Source organism: Anolis carolinensis, chromosome 2, assembly GCF_035594765.1.
Source record: "Anolis carolinensis isolate JA03-04 chromosome 2, rAnoCar3.1.pri, whole genome shotgun sequence".
Lineage (NCBI taxonomy): Eukaryota > Metazoa > Chordata > Lepidosauria > Squamata > Dactyloidae > Anolis > Anolis carolinensis.
In genome coordinates this window covers 71181500-71203015 of record NC_085842.1, presented here as the reverse complement: position 1 = coordinate 71203015, position 21516 = coordinate 71181500, and the positions used below count along the sequence as shown (strand labels likewise).

Here is a 21516-nt window from a genome sequence, read left to right as displayed (position 1 = left end):
TTTGTCCAGTAGCTTCTACATGAAAAAAGATGAAGGGGTTGGGTAAAGGAAGGGGTGGGATAAAGGGAGGTACTGGACTTGTCTGGTTTTGGTCCATTGCTGTCTTCAGCTAACCCTACCACTTTCAGGAGGTACCAAAAGTGCATGGCCCTTAACAGAAAAAACCTTCTCTAGTTTATCTTGTCTATTGATAGAAAAAAAGTCATTCAAGAACAAACATTTTTCCCTCAAAATAATTATAGTTTATTTTTTGCATAATGTTCGAATTTCCAACTATAAATTAAAAAAGCTTAGAAAGAAGTTACAAAATTGAACGGAAGGGGCATGAATAGTAGAGTGTCTCACGCGTGACATCAGTTCTTCTTTTGTGCTAGTTGATGTAAGATTTTGTGGTTGACCCCATGTCTGAGCTTGGCCATGTGTCAGTTGTCGGTGTTCTCTTCCTCAGAATCTATGAAAAAGTGACCAAAACCATATATTAATTATTGATGATCAAGTAAAAAGTAATAGTTCTTCATGAAAGATGCCCATGTTTTTAAGAATAGTTCAGCCGCCTTAAAAAAAACAAAGAGCCAAACTTCACTCAGTTCAGAACAATCAACATACAAGTGTGCCATGCTGAAAGCTCAATGAAGTTATTCCCTGCCTGACTTTAAATCAAATCATTGGTCAGTTGAAGCAAACAAAGGGTCTCCTGCAAAGCCATTCATTTTGGGCACAATGGCCACAATGCAAGCTGAACTGCCCTTTCTATTCATTTGAAACTGAGCAGCATAATTCAGATCCCAAAGAAGATGGACAGATGAAAGCATCCAGCAAGCATCCAGTAATGGCAGCTATGAGTGTGTCTGTGGCAGGATGTAGAATGAGAAAAGCAGATTTGACTTGATTCTTGAAAAGAAAAACAGGAAATAAAGAGGAAGGGCTGGGAAATCCCACAAAATTTAGGCCATGGAATTCTCAGAATGAGGGATCATGGCACTTGAGTGGCTGAAGAATCCTCAGTCAAGACTCCAAGCAGCAAAGTGTTTAACTGCAACCTGGAAGTTCCCTATTGCACAAATCAATAATTCTTTAAGAAAGATGGTTTTTGAAAGCATTAGGGATGGGCCGCAACAATTATAAAAGGAAATTGTACAATAAGGAGAACTTACTCTGCTGGCTTTGAATATTGGCAGGCCATTCATCCTACTTTCCATAGGAGACCTTTCTGAATAGCTTCCTAGACCATTCAAAACCAAAAGGAGAGAGAGCAGGGCCCATCTTCCATTAGTACCTGGACAGCAGACCACAAGACACTAGATAATAGTGTTTCACATTATGATGAGTTTTGCATTTCTCTTTGCATTCTGGTTATTATTTCTATTATTTGTGCAGTACATAAAATTAGCATAAGCAACTTCTGCACATATCTAGGTCCCTCTTTCTCTTTTTATGTGTGTGGAGGCTGTGTGCCTACTGTCTACACTGCCTGTTTTCTAATGAAGAGAATAAAATATGAGGCAAGCAATTATTACAGTAGGCTGTACAACCCATGCTTGCATTAATCTTAACCCAACAGAGTTCTGAAAATTTGTTTCCTCATATTGTTAGGGAGCAGAATATGTGAGATGAAGCAATGAGTCTCTAAATTTAAAAGAGAATGTAATGGTAACGTTCAAAATATCTGTGTTGGATATTTGACTGTTTTATTTGTGTATATGGTTATTATTGTAAACTACTTTGAATATATGTTGGTATAAAAAGGTGGAAGAAGTGCATCACATAATAATGATGACAGACTCATAGACTCAAAGTTGAGAGAGATCTCAAGGGCTTTATAGTTCAACCAAAAAGCATTGCAGGATTCTACAAAGAAGATTTGGCCATTTAACCTTTTTTTCAAAAACTCCAGCAAAAAAGGGTCAATTTCTTTCTTCAGTAATCTATTTCATCATCAAAGAACTCTTCCCAGTACTTAGTAGGAACTTCCTTTCTTGTCCTCATCATACCACAATCACCACCACCACCTAATACAGCCGGAGGGCAGGGGGGAGGTGTTGCATGTCCAACTGTTTCAGACAATGTCAATAGATTCTTACGATTATCACACTCACATTCTAAACAACAGCCTAAGGGAACTTCTCTAAGGGAAGAGAAAAACCAGAGAGATGGGTCTAACAGATGCACTATGAAATAATACTGTGTTCTGGACTGTTGGTATGCCAAGTCCTCCAAAACAAGATGAGCAGCAATGATAGCACATTGTGTGTTACAATATATATTATCAGGCAATACTCTATGTATGAATGGTTAATTAACATGAAATGTTATTTAAGGCTTCAGTCCTATATACACTTACTTATAATTATAATACTTATATATTATACTTATAATTAAACTTAATGACACTTATTCTGAGCAAAAATGCATAGAAATTGCATTATATGTAATCTAAATGTTCTCCAAGGGTGCTATATTGGGCTGAATAGTGCCAGAATTGTACTGCAAGATGTAGAGGATACAGACGTAAATGCTGTCAAAATACTGGCAGCATGCAACCATCATCAAAGCATGCATTAGCACAAAAGAAATCTGTACGGCTCCCCATTGCCAATTCATGCTGAATCAAGTAAAAACACTGGTTATTAAGTGTTGGGTTCCAATCCCATGGAGATCGAATATGGTGTAGTGGAGACCAGGGTCTGAATCACCACTCAGTCAGGGAAACCCATTGGGGAGACGTTGGGCAAGTCACCTTCAGGGGAAGACGATGTCAAACCCCTCTGAACAAATCTTGCCAAGAAAATCCCATGATAGGTTCTCCTTAGGATCTCCATAAGTCAGACATATATTGAAGGCACACCACAACAATCCAATCCTCTTCTTTCTGTATGCATTGTCTATGTACCTGATTCACCATAGCTTGGATCCAGAAGTGACTTGAACAAGGAGAGAAGCACTTCTGCTTGTGTGAAGCTGCTTCATCACATTCTTCCAGTTCCTCTATCCTACTGCAGCAGCCTCTTATGTCTCACACTGTTCAAGAGGACCCACAGACTCTCCAGCTTTCATGGCATACAAGAGAATAAAGTGCCAAGGAAAACTTGATTATCTGAATCCAGTATCCAGTATTTTATCCTATGGAATGAGACAGCACTGAGCTTTTTCCCTGGAAGTAGTTGACTAATCCAAATGGACACCATCAGGACACTGCTGAGGATTTTCCTTTACTTTTTTTGTATTTTGTCTTCTTGTTCTATCAACAAGAGGGTATTCTGGTGTGACATTGGGATCTAATACATTATTTCTGTTGGCTCCCCCTAACTTTTGGCCTGGGGTGTGGTCATAGTAGAGGTTTCCTGCTGGAAGAACATTAACGCAGTGATCTGCAGAGGAAGGATAAGAAACTCTAAACTCACAGTTTGCACCCAAAATCCTCTTAGTGAATTACACTGGCTTAACCAGGGGTTACACCCATTGTAATTACTTTTAAGAACATAGTACAAGGGGTGGATCAAAGATAGTTGGTTTAAGTTCTAGTGTTATCTGTTACCACTTTTGATTTTCAAAATAGGAATCTTGTTCTTTTTTATTTTGCGATCTCAGCCAACTGGACAATCACATAGCGAAACTGCTGAGGTCAGAAATGCTTGTAGCCAATGAAATGTACTTAGGCAGCAATGTTATGCATCTAAATCAGAATGAAAGATATTGTTCCTTCCCCCACTTTGTATGGAAGGATCACATAGTGAACAAGATGATGTTAGGTTACCAATCAAATTTGACTGTATGGCAGATTGAACAAAGATCATTCAGGGTAAAAGGGTGATACTTTCTGTCTGACCAACAAACAAATCAAAATCTCATCCCTATTTGTAGTTTCTCAACAGCAGAAAGGTGACATACTTCCCCCTCACACCCCCTTTTTGGCAGCTGACAAAAGCTTCAGCAAAGACCACTTTGGGGGGTGGGTTTAACTTGTTTTCAACTCTAACTACATCTAAAGTGTGAGCATAATTGTCTAAATCCTACTGGTTCGTCCCAACTAAAGTAGATCCATTTAATAGAATGTTCAATGGCAAAACATGAAGTAGATAAATCATACTGATGTGCTTAATCTAGGTACTCTAGTACAGACTTCATTCAAATATCTAAATGAGTGGATTCTCACAATATATCTGGCCCAACTATCTGAGTGTACAGCAGTTTTCTAACTGTGCAGTTCCCAACATTGCTGATAACTTTTATTTATTAACAAAAAGACTACTCAGTCTCCATGGTAATCATGTGATACCACAGTGAGATATGAACTTCTATTGCAGAGGAATGTACCTGGGAGCAGAGAAACCAAAGTATCATCATTGACTTTCCAAATCACATATCCCTCTGGCTTCTATTTTCCTTTTTATAAGAAAGAGTGATTCAAGTCACCAGTCTTTCATCATGACTGAAATCACTTGATTTTTATAGAGATAAGGCATGATGATTTTACATACAAATTTCAGCATTAATGTTAAATAATTAATTGAATTAAAATGATAGAATTACCTCATAAGAGCTTTTCAAGAGCTTATATTGTTATTGCTTACTATGGGGCATTAATGTTTTGAATGATTTGATTCAGTACATAAAGCAAGGATGGGGATCATGTGGCCCAGCATAAGGTACTGGGCTGTAATCCTTAACAGTCTTTGCAAACATTTCCAATAATGGGAAATGAAAGTTGGGATTTGCAGGCTTTCTAACCCTGCCTCAAAGCATGTCTTGAGATCTCTCAAAGCATTCCCTTTGGGATCCTCAGAGTTCCAGCTTATTTCCATTTTAATATGAGCAAAGATAATATAAGAAGATAATAAAGAAAATTATCGTATGATGGCAGTTTCATACTCGAGAGTTTATGTGAATATGATATAACAAAACTGAGTGTGGGTGGGCATTAGATTGTCAATACACTGAACAAATCAGAGCGTTCTGTGGTATTTCAAAGGTAAATAAGCTTTTCATACCACTAGCTTTCATGGACTAGACCCTACTTCATCAAATACAAAAAAAATCTAAAATACAATTTAAGTGTAACCTACAAAAAATAATTAGTAGCGTTCAGAATGAGCGAAATCACCATTTGTGTACTAGCCTCTCTAATAATACAATGTAATGGGACTCCAGTTACACATATGTGAGGGGAAAGTATTCTCAGCTGAAGACTCAGCAGACATATCCAGGGGTAGTCATATTGGCCTTGCAGCAAAATACAATTGAATTCAAAATCCACAAAAAAATGATAATTTTATTGGCCAACCAAAATGAAGAAAATACATCATACAAGCTTTTAATGCTTCAATGACTTCTTCATTGGACAACAGTGTTAAAAAGAAAGTGAAGATGTTAGAGTCACAAGCTTATATTTTGTTTCAGATGCTACTGCTATTGTCAGATAAGATGAGGGATATCAGTGTAGGCAGAGGCCACTCCCTTTCTTCCATTGGGGATAAATTTCAACTCTGTTGGCAAAACAAAAGTAACTTTCCTTGAGTTCTAGACAGTGTGATCTGCCTCTTTCTTAGACAAAGGATTTTTAACATCTTTAAATCCAAGTATGTTTCCTGGTATCACTCTTTTGTGAATTTTGAGTTTTTTTGTACTCGGCTAAAGATTCTTATTTATTCTTCAAATAAGATTGCGGTTATTCTCTTCCTTTAGGCAAAATTCATTAGTCTTAGGCATCTCCTTCAATGCATTGCCAGTGACAAAGCTAGAAGGTGAGCTTCATTTATCCGTATGTGTCTATGTCTTAAAGTTGCCTATTGACTAATTGTGGCCCCATGAATTTCATAGGGGTTTGATAGCATACTCACTAACACTAAAGTTGAGACAAAATGTTGAACTGATGCAAATGTCTTTTTAAAATCATGTCAGAAGCAACTTGAGGACATACTGCAAGTCGCTACTGATGTGAAAGAATTGGTTGTCTACGTTGCCCAGGGAATGCCTGGATGCAGGCCTATAGCGAAGGGGGGGGGTGTTAGGGGTTCACCCCCCCCCCCCACAAATTTTTCAGGTTAAAAAAAAACCTGGTTTACTCATGAATTTTAACTGGTTAACCAAATCCCCATGCTATGTCTATGAGACGTAAAACATTAAGAGTCCCTCCAGGCACTATCTCAAGCAGATATTGACAGGTCTGAACCCAGGGGGCGGGTGGGTCAGGGGTTCAACCTCCCCCCCCCCCCGAAATTTTCAAAACCCCTCCCGAAATTCTTTTCTGGCTACGGCCCTGCCTGGATGTGTTACCATCCTGCTGGGTGGCTTCTCTCGTGTCCCCGCAAGCTAGAGATGACAGACAGGAGCTCACCCCGTCTCACAGATTAGAACTGGCAACCTTCAGGTCAGCAGTTTAGCCAGCACAAGGGTTTAACCCATTGCACCATCGCGGGTCCTATGGAAATGTCTGAACTACTACATTTTGTAACCATTAGTGATCCAGGAAGGGGGGGGGGAGAGAAAGGGGAAAAGAGGGGGGTGTCTCTTTCCCAAAACATCAAAGTGGGATGAGTTAACTGAATTATGATTTATAATTTCACTATATTTTTAGACTTTTCAGGATGATGTGACAAAAACATAACCTATGCCAAGGGCTCCTTTTTGATGTAAGAGTGAGCTCTGTGTGAACACATTACCTCCCACCAATTTTATGTGGTACACTCCTAAAACTGTGACAGCCCACATTTTGCTGCTATTATTCTGTCTCAAAGAATGTTGATGCAATAGCAGAAACAGCATTATATGTGGCCTGGCAGGGCTTGGGGTTCCCTTCTCATCCATTAAAGGGTGCTATCTTTGTGCATACAACAAGGAGACAAAAGGAAACATTTTGGATAGTTGATCTGCTGTCTCCCAGCCATAGAACATTGTCTTGGATACTTTTCAAACTCAGTACTGAGATGCTGTTAAGAAATTCTACAAGACCCTTTTGAATGAACTGATTTTCAGTAATCTATATATATAATAAAAGTGAATGTTTGTATGTATGTTTGTGGCAGCATTTTGATTGGTCGGGCGGTGTATGTGCTCGCGTTTTGATTGGCCTGGCGGAATATGTATCAGCGTTTTGATTGGCCGGTCGGAATATTGGCCAGCTTTCTGATTGGCCTCCACTTTCACAGGCCACTGGGACTGCTGAGGCAAAAACTACTACCAACTGGCTTCGTTCGGCCTACTTATCTCCTCAGAACGACGCTAGCTTTGGTACTGTTAACAGCTTTTGGCCCACTCACACATTCACAGCATTCTGAATCCAACTAATGATGGAAAATAATTATGTTTTAATGCTTCCTTTGTTTATGAAAACTTCTACCCCCTCACCTCACCCCCCCCCCCCTTCAGCGCTTCTACTGACAAGCCAAGGCCTTTGCAGGCTGCTAGGCCCTGCTAGGCCGCAAAGGAGGGGGCCATCTTCCCCCCTCAATACTGTTCCAAAGACAGGTTTTCCCTGGCTCATCGGGACACAGTACTATTCACAGCTGACTAAAGAGAAAATAATGACTATCTTTTTATTCTTTCCTTTTAAGGATTGTTTACTCCCCCCCCCCCCCAGTTTTTACTGAGGCAAAAAACTACCACAGAGCAGGCTTGGGCCTACTAACTCTAACAGGCCTGACACATACAGTTCCCATGACCTACTATACACCCGGGCACTGTTTGGAGTGGGATGGACCATGGATGATGGACTTGCATATGGGAGTTGTAGTTCACCTGCCTCCACTGAACCCAGCTATGTCTTATTTATACTACTATTGCTTGACGTTACTTTTATGTTTTATTTATATGGTGGATGTTAGCACGTGGCTTAATGACCTTGCAAGCCACTTTGGGTCTATTGCAGAAAGGCGCGGGAGAAATATCAGAATTAAATAAATACATAAATAAATGTCTCAATGGTATGTATGGTTGGAATGACCTTCTGTCAGGAGGGCTTGGATGCTCTCTTCCTTTACAGCAGAAGGGGCTGGACTGGATGACCTTCAGAGACACCTTTCAAATCTAGGACTCTTATCTATCTCCCAATCATATTTATGACAGGATGGCCATCTGTCGGGAGGGCTTGATGCTGTCTTCCTCTATGGCAGAAGGGGGTTCGACTAGATGGCCTTTGGGCACCCTTTCTAACTCTAGGATTGTATAAAAGCCTTTAAACCAGGCATGGGCCAACTTGGGCCCTCCAGGTGTTTTGGACTCCAACTCCCACACTTCCAAACAGCCTACACCATGATGCACTTTATATGTTGCAGCAGTTTGGGGGAGGATGGACCAAGGACCATCGAATTTGCAGTACCTTCATCTAATTCACCTCCCACAGGCCACTGTGATTCCCATGAATGACGAATCTGTACCAAACTTGATACACAGGTGCAATGTGGCCCCCTTTACGCCCTGGTCCAGTTTGGCGCAGGGTGGGCCATGGATGATGGGATTTGCAGTACCCTCACCCAATTCACCTCCCATGGACCACTGTGATACCCATGAAAGATGAAACAGTACCATACTTGACACACAGGTGCAATGTGACACAATTTATGTCCTGGTGTGGTTTGCAGGAGAATGCACCAAGGATGATGGGATTTCCAGTACCTTCATCCAATTCACCTCCCACAGACCACTGTGATGCCCATGAATGATGAAACTGTACCAAACTTGACACACAAGTGCAATGTGGCCAGCTTTAAGTCCTCCTGCCGTTTGAGGGAACAACTGACCAGGGAAGATGGGATTTACAGTACCTTCACTCACTTCCTCAGACCACTGCAACCCACACCAATGACTGATCAAGATCAAACTTGACACATTGCATCCCCATGACCTACTTTACATCCTGGCGCTATTTGGAGGGGGATGGACCATGGACTTACATATGGGAGTTGTAGTTCACCCATACCAATTGAAGACAACTGACACTGGATCGAGACTAAACTTGGAACAAAGGCAAACAATTCAGTTCTCAAATAACCCGGGCACCGCCGGGCCCCCAAGCTAGTCTCAAATAAATCAGGAGAGAGAGAAGCATTATTATCACTGGTATCACAGAACAGCTACTTACTTATAGAAAAATAGCTAAGTAAGTAATATGTCTCATGATTGAATCCCTCAAGTCCACTTTAAGAGCTAGTACCATATTGGATGAAAAAAGTCAATTCTGCTCTTTATTAGGGCAAAGTGACATTTCTATCATCTCTCCTGCCACAACAAGGTTGCAACTGATTGTCACAATCTGTCCTTTGCCCAGTCTGGTAGCCGACTCTTAAGGTGAGCTGACATGGCATTTATATAGGTTTCCAGTAAGACTATAATTATGGAGTACATGTCAGTTATGGATCCATAACTAATCCACAACTATATTTAAAACTGTACCCACCCCAACCCATTAGGATGGTATGGGCTATAAACCCAAGTAAAGACTGAAAATTATCAAGTTATCAGCATCACTGAACATCCATACTAGTGATTAGAGGCTCACTCACACTAGACCAGTGGTTCTCAACCTGTGGATCTCCAGATGTTTTGGCCTTCAACTCTCAGAAATCCTTACAGCTAGTAAACTGGCTAGGATTTCTGGAAGGTGTAGGCGAAAACACCTGGCAACCCACATGTTGAGAACCATGCACCAGACCATTATAATAAAGTTATTCCTTGGTACCCATGGATTCTGCATCCAAGGATTCCACCCACAATTTTGAAATATTTTATAAAATCCAGAAAGCAAAGCTTGATTTTGCCATTTAATATAAGGGACACCATTGATTATACCGCTGTATATAATAGAACTTGTGTATCCATGGATTTTGGTATCCACAGGGGTTCCTGAAATCCAACTCCAATTGATACCAAGTGCCCATCATACTATATTTCACTTTAACTCTCATGGCAACATCCCATGGCATTCTGGAATTGACAGTAAAGAGAGAGCATTTAAAATGTTCAAAGAGTCTCTATAAACTCCTGGATTCCATAGGATGTTGCCATGGCAGATAAGTGTAATAATGTGACACATAGTAGCTGTTTGTGACATGATACGGTCCAAATTTATTTTATACAATGGATAATAAGATCTGGGAGTATCACTCAAACTAATTACAAATCTTCCATGCTTGATTTAACCCAATTCTTTGCTCAGTATTACTGATATCCGAACTGTGTGGAAATGGCTTAATTAACATTTTATCTCTCAACTCACTCACACTAGCAAAATTTTTGTAATTATTGGGTTTTAGTTACAATTTTGTTATTCCTGACAGAATAAATAAAATTGCTCTATGGTTATTTTCTGCCTCAATTTGAAACATATGTTATGAAGGTACAGGAATCTGAAACTTTTTCAGCCACAGAACCCTTTTTGAAGCAAAACGGCAATAAATGTTTACTGTTTAGCTCTTTCTATGTTCTATGAGGCATATTACACATGATACGTATGTGGAAATATGAATAATAAGGTGTATATATTAATAAAAGAAACAATAGTAAAAAGAACTGAAAATAATACAGTGTTCCCTCACTTATCGCGGTGACGTTCCAGGACCACCCATGATAAGTGAAAATCTGTGAGGTAGGGACACTCGGCTTTTCCTTAGGAAGGAAGTAGAAAGAGGGAGAGAGGGAGGAAGGGAAGAAAGAGGTAGGGAAACATGGCACCTCCTCCTCCTCCTCCTCCTGCCGTTGGGGCTCCTTCTCCGCCCTGACTGAGACTACCGTCACTGTAAATCATAAGTTTTATGATTTATAATATTATTTTAGTGTTTATTTAAAAACAGCGGAACAGTGAGGGAGCGAAAAGCAAACTGCGAAGTAACGAGGGAATACTGTATTATTCATGATTTAAATCTACAAAATGATGTAACAACTAGTTAAGATATTTGAAAATTTTACAATGTCACATGTACACCCGAGGTTAATGTGAACAATGTGCCCACTTCTTGCAGCAGTGTTTGTCAATGTCCAGTGTCACAGAAGTCAGTTGAAGACTCATATCGTCTTCTGCGTCCAAACGAGCACAATATTTAGTTTTTGTAGTCATGTACCTCAAAAAGGCTGTTTCACAGAGGTATGTAAAACCCAAAGGAAGTAAGAGCAATTTAGCTTTTGAACTAATTGAACCCAAAATTCAGGAAGTGGTTTGCTTTCAAATGATGCCTGATAGTGGCTGTCCGAAGCCATGTCTATAAGGAACTCAACTCATATTCTGCTACAATGAGAGCTGCTGGCTTTGACATCACTGAAAATTGATCTAAAATCCACTCAGAATTCTTTCGAATCAATTCCTGAGTGTCCCTTGGAAAGTATGAATTCAAATTTTGAAGCAAATTGTTAAGGTTTCTTTCATTATTGCCAGCAATGATGCATTCATTGTTATGTTATTTTCTTCTAAAAAGTTTGAAGTCAATGAGAAACATGTCAGATCCTTATTCTCGGCACTTCTCATGTAGAATGCTACCTTTTTCTTCAATGCAGCAATTTTGTCATTAGCATCTAATTAGCATCTTCCATTTCCCTTTTATGGATGTGCTGAATTTGTTCATTTTCAAAAAATGTCTGCCAAGCAACATAATTTGCAGAACTATTCCTGATCATTCAAATAATCTGCTAGTGAACTGTTTTCATCATTCAAAAATGAAGAAACTACCATTTGAAATTCAAATAAATGGAACAGCACTTTGCCTAGTGACAACCATCATATTTCTGCATGTAATAGCAATGACTTGTGTATACTTCTCATATTTTCAGATGGTATTTTGAGCAGTTTACATTACAAAGGTCGTGCCTTAACAAAGCTGATAATTTTGACGGCGTTGTCTAGTACCTGTTTTAATAACTCTGGCATTTTTTGTTGTTGTGAGGGAGTGTTGGTGTAGTACACAATTACTACTTGCGCAGTTTTTGGAAACTTTCTTGATTCTTGTAACAATGCCAGAAACATGACCTACCATGGCCTTTGTGCCATCTGTGTACACGTCAATGCAACTGTTCCTTGGCTTTGAGTTTTTAATGAAGAAGGCACCAAGTAGGGAAAAAATTCACTACCATATGTAGAGATGGAAGTGGCTTGCAGAAGAGAAAATCTTCATGAAAAAAACCTGAAAATTCATACCACTCAAATGTTATTAACACAGCTAATCTGGCAATGCCTGTGGATTCATCCAGTTGTAGTAAATTTTTTGTTTGATGCAGGAAATTATGGTGTCTTTAACATTGTTTGATAGATCCTGGAAGTGTTTGATAAGGACACACTGGATATGAAGTTTGCAGGGGTTTTTTGTCCACCATGCACTTCACTACCTTCACTAATAGTGGTTTTATAAGAGTTTTAGCAAGGACGTGAGGTTTCCCAGCAAGAGCCAGGTCATGACTGACCAAGTATAATGCTTTCAGTGCTTTCTCGTTATTGCTTTTTGCATGAGATACAAATTTTGTCTGAACTGCATGAAGTTTATTACTTTTTCTTTTGAAATACTTTGCAGTTTTATTTGTGAAGTCAGGATGAGTTTCAAAATGGTGTCTTAGCTTTGCAGGGAACATAGAGCTATTGGACAAAACTTTGTTACATATCACACACTGTGGATGGCCATCAGCAAGCTTCAGTGAATCCCATGTCCAAACATGAATCACAATATTTTTGTTTTTCACTTCCTTTCAGTACCTCTTCATTAGGCATCATAGACTCTGAAGCAGGATCAGGCACAGCATTTTCTGAACTCAAGCCCAAGGATTTCACACTATCTTCTTCGAAAGTATGCTTACAGCTGTTGTTATCCTCCTTTGACTGAGCAGTGGTTGTTGGCTGATGACTCTCAGGTCTTATGGAGCCTGTCTTAAGCCACAGTCCCATTTCAACAAAAGTTTAGCAGCTAACAATTGGGGAAGGAGGAGGAAGAGAAGGAGGAGTAGGGAAGCAGCATGGTGGCACCTGACTCAGAGCTCCTCCCAATCACTTGCAGAGCCCCAAGGGTTCAGCAGAGCACACTTTGGGAACCCCTGGTCTAGCGCATTGTTGAGACTAGCATTCACAGCCCACTGTTTTTTGAGATAACACTGGTCCATTTTAACCAGCAACATGGGCAACAATAATTACAGAAAAATATTTTATGTACCTACATATTTTTAACTATCATCTATATATTTATGTATAGGTCAGACTCATTTTTAAGTCAAGAGCATGTTTTAAGGATAAAGTTATGATATGATCCCAGATGAGTCAAGGGTCATTCCACAGAAAGGGGAAAGCATCAATGGCACTTCAGGGCTAACTGCCATTGGCCACCACTGCCACAACTTCTCTGCCCAGGCATCAGAAAGGCCTGAAGCTGTGCCACAGCAGAGAGAATAGATGGAGCCAGTGCCGCTTTTAAATTCTTCCAGAATGGACTAACCCCTTGCCTTTGGCCACTCTATTCAAGAGAAGGGGATGCTTCCTCTTTTTAAAAATAAAGAGTTAAGGTAAAGTACAAATACTGACTCATGTATAAATCAATCAGGTTTTGGGGGTTGATTTTTGACTAAACTTTCACTATACAGGGTAATTCTAATAATGGCTCTGGTATTCTGGAACTGACTCTCCCCGAAGGAGTTAAAATCATGCAATACACCAAGTGTTGATATAACTAATGTACAAAAAATTGTTTGTGTATGTTAGTATTTCTGCATACTTCAGCAATTGAAATAGGGGTTAACTTGAAGAACAAGAATATGATTGAAGATGTTCAGGGCAATAGACACGATCGCTCCCGAACGTCCCCTCTCACTGCGTGGAGTTGCCCCGACCCCCTGGTTCACCAGGGAACTGGCGGAGATGAAACGTGCGAGAAGGAGACTAGAGTGCCGCTGGCGGAGAACTCGTGACGTATCTGACCGAGCACGGTCTAAGGCCGCTATTAGGGCCTATTCCGCGGCGTTGCAGGCAGCCAGGAAGGTCTTCTCGACTGCCCACATCGCGTCTGCAACGAATAGATCTTCAGAGTTGTTTCGGGTCGTCGGGGAGCTCCTCCACCCTCCTGGGGGTGGGGGGGCACCCGACATCTCGGCAACTCGGTGTAGCGAGTTCGCTCACCATTTTGCAGACAAAGTCGCTCAGATTCGTTCCGACTTAGATGCCAGCCTTGATGCATTGCCAGGTGAGGTAATCAAGGCATCTGTCTGTTCGATCTTGTGGGATTCGTTTCAGCTTGTGCAACCTGATGATGTGGACAAGATTCTTGGAGCGGTGAGGGCGACCACCTGCGCCCTTGACCCTTGCCCATCTTGGCTTTTAAAACAGGCCAGTGGTGGGTTAGTTGATTGGTTTGTGTCTATAATTAATGCCTCTTTGGCACAGGGTAAATTTCCATTCAACCTAAAACAAGCTGTGGTTAGGCCGATTTTGAAGAAGGCCTCTTTAGATTCGACTGACCTCGGTAATTACAGACCAATCTCTAACCTTCCATTTCTGGGCAAGGTCTTGGAGCGGGTGGTTGCCTCCCAGCTCCAAGGATTCTTGGAAGATATGGATTCTCTGGACCAATCACAGTCTGGCTTCCGGCCTGGGTTCAGTACCGAGATGGCTTTGGTAGCCTTGGTGGATGACCTCCGCAGGGAACTGGACAGGGGGAGTGTGACCCTGCTGGTTCTCCTGGACATCTCAGCGGCTTTCGATACCATCGACCATGGTATCCTTCTGGGTTCGCTCTCTGGGATGGGCCTTGGGGGTACTGTTTTGCAGTGGCTCCAGTCTTTCCTGGAGGGCCGTTCCCAGATGGTGAAGCTGGGGGACACCTGCTTGGACCCCTGGCCTTTGACCTGTGGGGTCCCGCAAGGTTCCATTCTGTCCCCCATGCTTTTTAACATCTACATGAAACTGCTGGGAGAGGTCATCCGGCGTTTTGGAGTACGGTGCCATCTCTACGCGGATGACACCCAACTCTACTACTCTTTTCCACCAAAATCCAAGGAAGCCTCTTGGATTCTGGACCAGTGCCTGGCCGCTGTGTTGGCCTGGATGAGGGCGAACAAGCTGAGACTTAATCCTGACAAGACAGAGGTCCTCCAGGTCAGTCGTGCATCTGATCGGGGTATTGGGTGGCAACCTGTGCTTGATGGGGTCGCACTCCCCCTGAAGGCGCAGGTCCGCAGCTTGAGGGTCCTCCTGGATTCGGGGCTGACACTTGAGGCCCAGGTGTTGGCCATGGCCGGGAGGGCCTTTGCACAACTAAAACTTGTGCGCCAGCTGCGACGATACCTCGAGAAGTCTGATCTAACCATGGTGGTCCATGCCTTAGTTACCTCTAGACTGGATTATTGCAATGCGCTCTGCGTGGGGCTGCCTTTGAAGATGGCCCGGAAATTACAATTAGTACAATGTTCGGCAGCCAGGCTTCTAACCGAAGCGAATTGCAGGGCGCGTTCAACGCCTCTGTTTAAGGAGCTCCACTGGCTGCCGTTTATTTTCCGGGCCCAATTCAAGGTGCAGGTTATCACCTACAAAGCCCTAAACGGTTTGGGACCCACCTACCTTAGAGACCGCATCTCCCCCTATGAACCTGCACACTCTCTTCGCTCGTCGAGGGAGGCCCTTCTCTCACTCCCACCACCCTGCAGTCGCAGTTGGTGGGGACGAGAGAGAGGGACTTCTCCGTCGTGGCCCCCCGACTTTGGAACTCGCTCCCCAAGGAGATCAGACTGGCCCCCACCCTCCTCTCTTTCCAGAAGAGCCTAAAAACCTGGCTCTTCCAAAAGGCCTTCGATGATTAATATTGCAGGTTCGAACTATCTGCCCATTTAACAATAGGATACTCTGCCATTATTACTATGCACTTTGCTAACTACTTAGGCTAAGAAACTACCTCTCCCATGTTGAAATATGCTGCACCTTGGCCCAGATCCGTGTTTTAGTCTTCTGTTTTTAATATTTTATACTGTATGTTGTTTTGTATGATGGTTTTATTGATGTTGATATTTTATTGTTGAAATATTCGCTTCACTGTTTTATTGTTGTATATGTTGGGCTTTGTCCCCATGTAAGCCGCTCCGAGTCCCTCCGGGGAGATGGGGCGGGGTATAAAAATAAAGTTATTATTATTATAATATTATTATTATTATAATATTATTATTATAAGTCCTGCTGTACATGAATAATATTATTCCTCCAGTTCTGAGCATCTTAGCTATGAACAGCCTTACGGGATGCCTTCAACATTTCTGTAATTGCAAGAAACAAGATTCAAGTGTGGAACTGTTGTACAATACAACACTTAAGAATGGTATCAACACACTGGGTTTCCAACAAAGTTTTCAAGCACAAAAATGTTTATTTTTTTCCTCCTCTTTAATATATACAGTATCTTGAGAGTGAGAGATCTGTGCCACTGGCTGCCACTATACAAGGGGCTAAACTATACAACAGGCAATAGCAACAGGCTGGACATTTTAGTGCAAGCCATGGGGAAAATTTTGAGAACAGATTTTCCATGTTTTGCTCATATAGCATACAGACATGAATCAAAAATAAATTCTCAGACAAATGAAAGATACATATTAATGAGAGAATAGAAATCTATTTCTACAGGATGTATTTTGGAACAGACCAGAAGACCTGCATCATGTTATACAAAAATCACTCTAACTGAATTGATGGAATTGTATGAAGCAAATGCTACTAACAGAATATTCGAGACTATTCTTAGTGCTCAAATTACAATCAAACTTTATCATTCTCAGCAAGAGTTCCACATAGTACCTTTCATAAAGGGAGGAGAAGATTGAGATTGAGAGAAGGGCAGGAGAGAGAGCAGTCTTCCACTTCATGATTGTAATTATATTTGCGGTACACCATATGATTATCCTTAGACCCCTCTTTGCCCCCACCCAAGAACGTAAGGGACTTACCAATCTGCAAATCAAGCCTAAGTGGCCACTTTGAGCATTTTAGACAGAAAAGTGAAGATACAAATTCTTTGTACAATAAATGAATATGTTGAAGAGCCGAGCATAAGTCAAGCCCTGCAAGAAATGCCATTCTGTCTACAATGCAAGCTGTTCAAATGTCAAAATCAATTAATTTTTAAAAGAAGTAAAATAGTTGAAAAGTGATGTTCCATGTCCAATTCCACTTCTGTAAATATGATTTAAGCACTTTGAGGTCAAATATGTTTCTCAACTAATATCGCTTGCATGGATGGAATTTATGCAGAAGTCATGCAAGTAAAACTCTGTACTTACATCATTCTTATAGCAACTTTTGGTTTGGGATCTGTTACAATCAAGACTGGTTAGGTTTACTTCACATAAGAACCATGCACAGAATTATAATTTAACTTAGTTTTATCATTTTTACAGAATGGGATGCAAAATGTTCTAGCTAAACAAAAAGGAGGGGGAGAGGGAAACATTGAAAAGGGGAGGGGTGGGAGAGAGAGATCTATCTGCCCAATTTCTTATTTCAAAGTTGTTCCTTCCATAAGCTTTTTCAAAAAGACAGCCTAACAAAGTAATTTGCATTGCTCAAAGCTGCAACCAGAGCACACATATACAACTAACTTTCCAACTCTTGTAAATGCTACCATTTGTTTAAAAAATTCAATTTTTATTCAAAGGAAGGAAAGGTCAAACATTTGCAAACTGAGTTGCGTCACCATATTGACTGAAGTCTTTCTTCAGTCAATACGGTGAAGTAATTCACTGAGCAAATGCTTGACCATCAATTTAATTCCATCCTTTAACCACCAGCTTAAAAGAAAGCATTTACAGGAGAAAACAAAGTGAAACTTTTAAAATGTAAACCTTCAATATTATAAATATTTAGTGCAAATAAAAATAAAACATTAAATTTAACCTTACACAAGCAGACTGTAAGTAAAAGACACCTTTCTATTATTATTATTATTATTATTATTATTATTATTATTATTTTACATCTTTCCAGCTAGGACTGAAAAGCTTGAATTCAAGGCACTATACCCCTGCAAGGATTAATATAGTTGTCCTAACCATCAATTCAAGTACATTAATGTTGAAGGTTGCAGCTTCGTACACCAAAACACAAAACAAAGTGTATTGGGCTATGGAGATGAAGCAAATATTGCCATAACAACAAACGAACCGAAGTGAAAACATTTCACAGTGATCGCTGATGCAGTATATGGCCAAGTGCACTAGCAGGCCTGAACTGAGTGCCAACAGGTAAAGACATACTGCATATAGGCTCAAACACACTGCATGTACAATTTAGACATCATCATCATCATCATCATCATCATCATCATCATCATCATCTACCAAGTGATAGAGCTAGGATATTCTCAATTTAGGGCCTGGCGAACTGAGAACAGGTTGCTGTAGTGGAACTGGAATCAGTTGGAAGCCAGTCTTGGCCAGAGCTGGGAACTTGGCAAGGCTCTGGTCTCCCACAATCCCAGGCTGTGTTGCTGAGCCCGACCACTGCATCCCAAACAGTGGCATAGGGAAAATTCCTCCATACGGACAAAAAGGCATCACATAAGGTTTTACTGTGCCAGAAAGGGTAGTACCTGTCATAGGCACTGGCATGGATGGTGAAACTCCAGGAGTTAATGCGGCAGGCATTGGGCAAGACACTGGAACAATGCACTTTTCCCCCATTCCTGTTCTTACTGAATTTACCTACAAAAACAAACATAAAGAACACAGCTATTACGCTTGAACCATTCTAAAGAACTGATTAATGGCAACTATCATTTTCAGTCCATGTCACATTTTCCTCTATTCTGAGGGGATGTGCTGGTCTTGCTCCCTCCAGTGGCTGAAATCTTTAATGAGGTGAAAAATGCAGAACGCTCGGGTGGCTCTCAAACAAGAGTCCCACTGGGACCACACAAAACCACAATGAGCCCTCTTCAAACTGAATCTCCTGGACAGCCTATTTTGCCAAGGAACTTAAGACATTATGAGTGTTTCACAAAATAACCTTACCTTCCCCCCATGGGAATATGTAAACTGAAACCAAGCCAGCGCTTTCTTTAATACAGAAGCAGAAACACCTTCCTCCCCCAGTTGAACCCATCCTCTTTCCTCCAGCAATACCAATAAAACTTCTGGACCTATGCACACTGTAACAACCGAATCTGAAAACCCAGCAGCCCAAAATATACTAAAGTGTAGAATGAAAAATGTAAAACAAAGCTGTTAACTCTTTCAACCATCCCAACAATAAATTTACATATCTTACAGTAGCGCTTGGGAAAAATATTTTAGGGACAACAACAACTCTAGTACAAAAATATCCATGTTGGCCTGGAAACTAGACCCCCAAAGTAGCTTTGTTTTTTCTCTCTCTCTCTCACACACACACACAGCTGTAGCAGACACTGAAAATACCTAGACTCTGCAGAACTTAATGAGAGAAAGAGGCTTCCTTTTTAAACACACAGAGCAGCTGACTTCCTGGGATTTATGAGCTTAAATATAGACTAAATGCTACAAAAGCCATTGTTGTACAAGAGACTGGCTGGTTCCCCTCATGGATCTAGTTAGCACATCATTGTTTTTTTGTTTCACTTATAATAAAAAACTAGCTTGAAATAAAACGAGAAGTATGATAGCATTAAATGCTAAAAACATTTAATTTACAATTTTTATTAGTGACTGCCTAGCTTAAAAACAAGGCAAAACTAAGTGCAGTTCCAGGTCTACTAAAAAAGAGCTGCCATTTTAGGTTAATAGAACTGACTCACAGATAATTCAGTGCTTAGAACTGCAGCCTTAGACTCAATTAGACTTTCTCAGTAAGACTTCTGAGAGAATATTCCTAGGCTCCTTTCACATAGCTGAATAAAATCCCACATGTTCTGCTTTGAACTGGAATATATGGCAGTGTGAACTCTGGTATCTCAGTTCAAAGTAGATATTGTGGGATTTTCTGCCTTGATATTATGGGTTATATGGCTGTGTGGAAGGGCCTCTAGGACCCGGGCTGGTCAGAGGTCAGGGGGCAGTTTTCCCTAAGCCCCACAAAGCAAGATCAACCCCACCTGCCTCATGACCATTGATCCCTGTCTCTGCCAGTGGTTGCTCACCAGAGTCCCTCTCATGCACTGGTCCTTGCAGAGCTGGATTAACCATCAAGCAAAATAACCATGTGCTTAGGGCATCAAAAGAAGGGGGAGCCACAGAAATTTTCCATTGCCGGATTTACCATGAACCATATGGTGCAAATTTACAAATAGAGCAGGTGAATGAGGTTCTACAAAGAGGGCTAACCTGATTAAAAAATACAACTAGAATAATTAATTAAATAATTTGAGTTAGATATATCTGGGACACCAAAATCCTTTCAGCATTTATGGCCACACCATATGTTATTAGATTGCACATCTCAGCAGATCTGACCAATATGAGGAATGCTTGTATCTAAAGTTCAACACTGAAAGCCCACATGATTTCCATACTCTGTTGCAAAGGGTGAGGCACTAGTGGGACCTAACATCTTCATGGCACCATTAAACCCCTGGGAATTTGCAGTGCTTATGGCTTCCTGTAGTTGCCAAGCTGAACCCAGGAATCACTCAACCAATCAACCCTGAATAAGAGTCCAGAAAGCACAGCCATAGCAATCCAAAGTTCTGCTTGGTATTCCCCCACACCTTGCACCAAGAATGAACAGAACTGATCATTTATACCAAAGAAGTTCATCTACACTGACCACTTAGGTTGATGTATAGTTGGATCAGCTCTGTAGCAGCTAAACCTGAGGCAAGGTGGTATTTCTACAGCCTTTCCTTAGGTTAAGCTAACTCGGGAGGAAGCCCAAATCCTGATCTAGGATTTGGGCTTTTCCCTAAGTTAGAGACAGTGAAGGCATCTGGGCTGATTTCTAACTGGAAGTGGTGGCAGCTATCGACTGCTATCCTGCAGTCCCCAGACTCAGGCAGCCTGGTAACTGAATGGTAGTTTCCTCTTGCCCTCTACTGTCATCGGATACAACAAAACACCTACCTTATCTTGGATGCTTTGGCTGACATCATCCAGGGAGCCTTCATGACAACAGAGGTGGGTCTTTCCCCCCTCTCCCTCCCAGCTTCCTTAGCACACAGGTGATCTGTCTGATGTCAGCCAGTGTCATGGATGAAGTTAAGTGGAGTCTCATGGCTGGTGACAGCTGTGAAACTGGGGGGGGGGGGGGGCTCCTGGGGTACCTATCTGACTGCTATGATTGGGTCCTCATTAATGGACAGGGTAGAAGGGCCCAAGGGGATGGTGTTAGGGCTAGCCAGTGAATCTGCATTCACTCTTCAATGTACCATCACTTCCTCCCACATGTGCTCTGGTGGAACAGGAATTCTCCTGGCATTGGACTCTGTCCAAAAATTCAGCACCAGCAGTTTCAGGGTTTTTTTTGTTTTTGTTTTTTAAAAAGAGACATTACCTCCTGGCTCTGCTCCCACTTAGCTGCTACATGTGTGTGGGTCTTTTCTGTACCAGATGTTCTCCATTTGCACCCTGTAAGTTAATTAGCTCTGAAGCCACTTTGGAAATGCTTTTTAC

The 21516-nt window shown here is 41.2% G+C and overlaps 1 protein-coding gene across 10 annotated transcripts in view; it reads right to left on the bottom strand.

Annotated features, from left to right (window-relative positions):
- Positions 1-219: 219 nt before the first annotated feature.
- wnk2 (WNK lysine deficient protein kinase 2) overlaps positions 220-21516 on the bottom strand; it is a 170840-nt gene continuing 149543 nt past the window's right edge. For 5 of the 10 annotated variants that reach the window (XM_062969942.1, XM_062969951.1, XM_062969946.1 and 2 more), the window contains one exon: positions 16276-18636. In XM_062969942.1, coding sequence (XP_062826012.1) covers positions 18286-18636 — 351 coding nt within the window. In that variant the 3' untranslated portion in view covers positions 16276-18285. Of the gene's footprint in view, positions 452-1154; positions 1277-16275; positions 18637-21516 lie in introns of those variants that run through there. The other 5 variants (XM_062969944.1, XM_062969947.1, XM_062969950.1 and 2 more) reach the window with 5 other exon arrangements.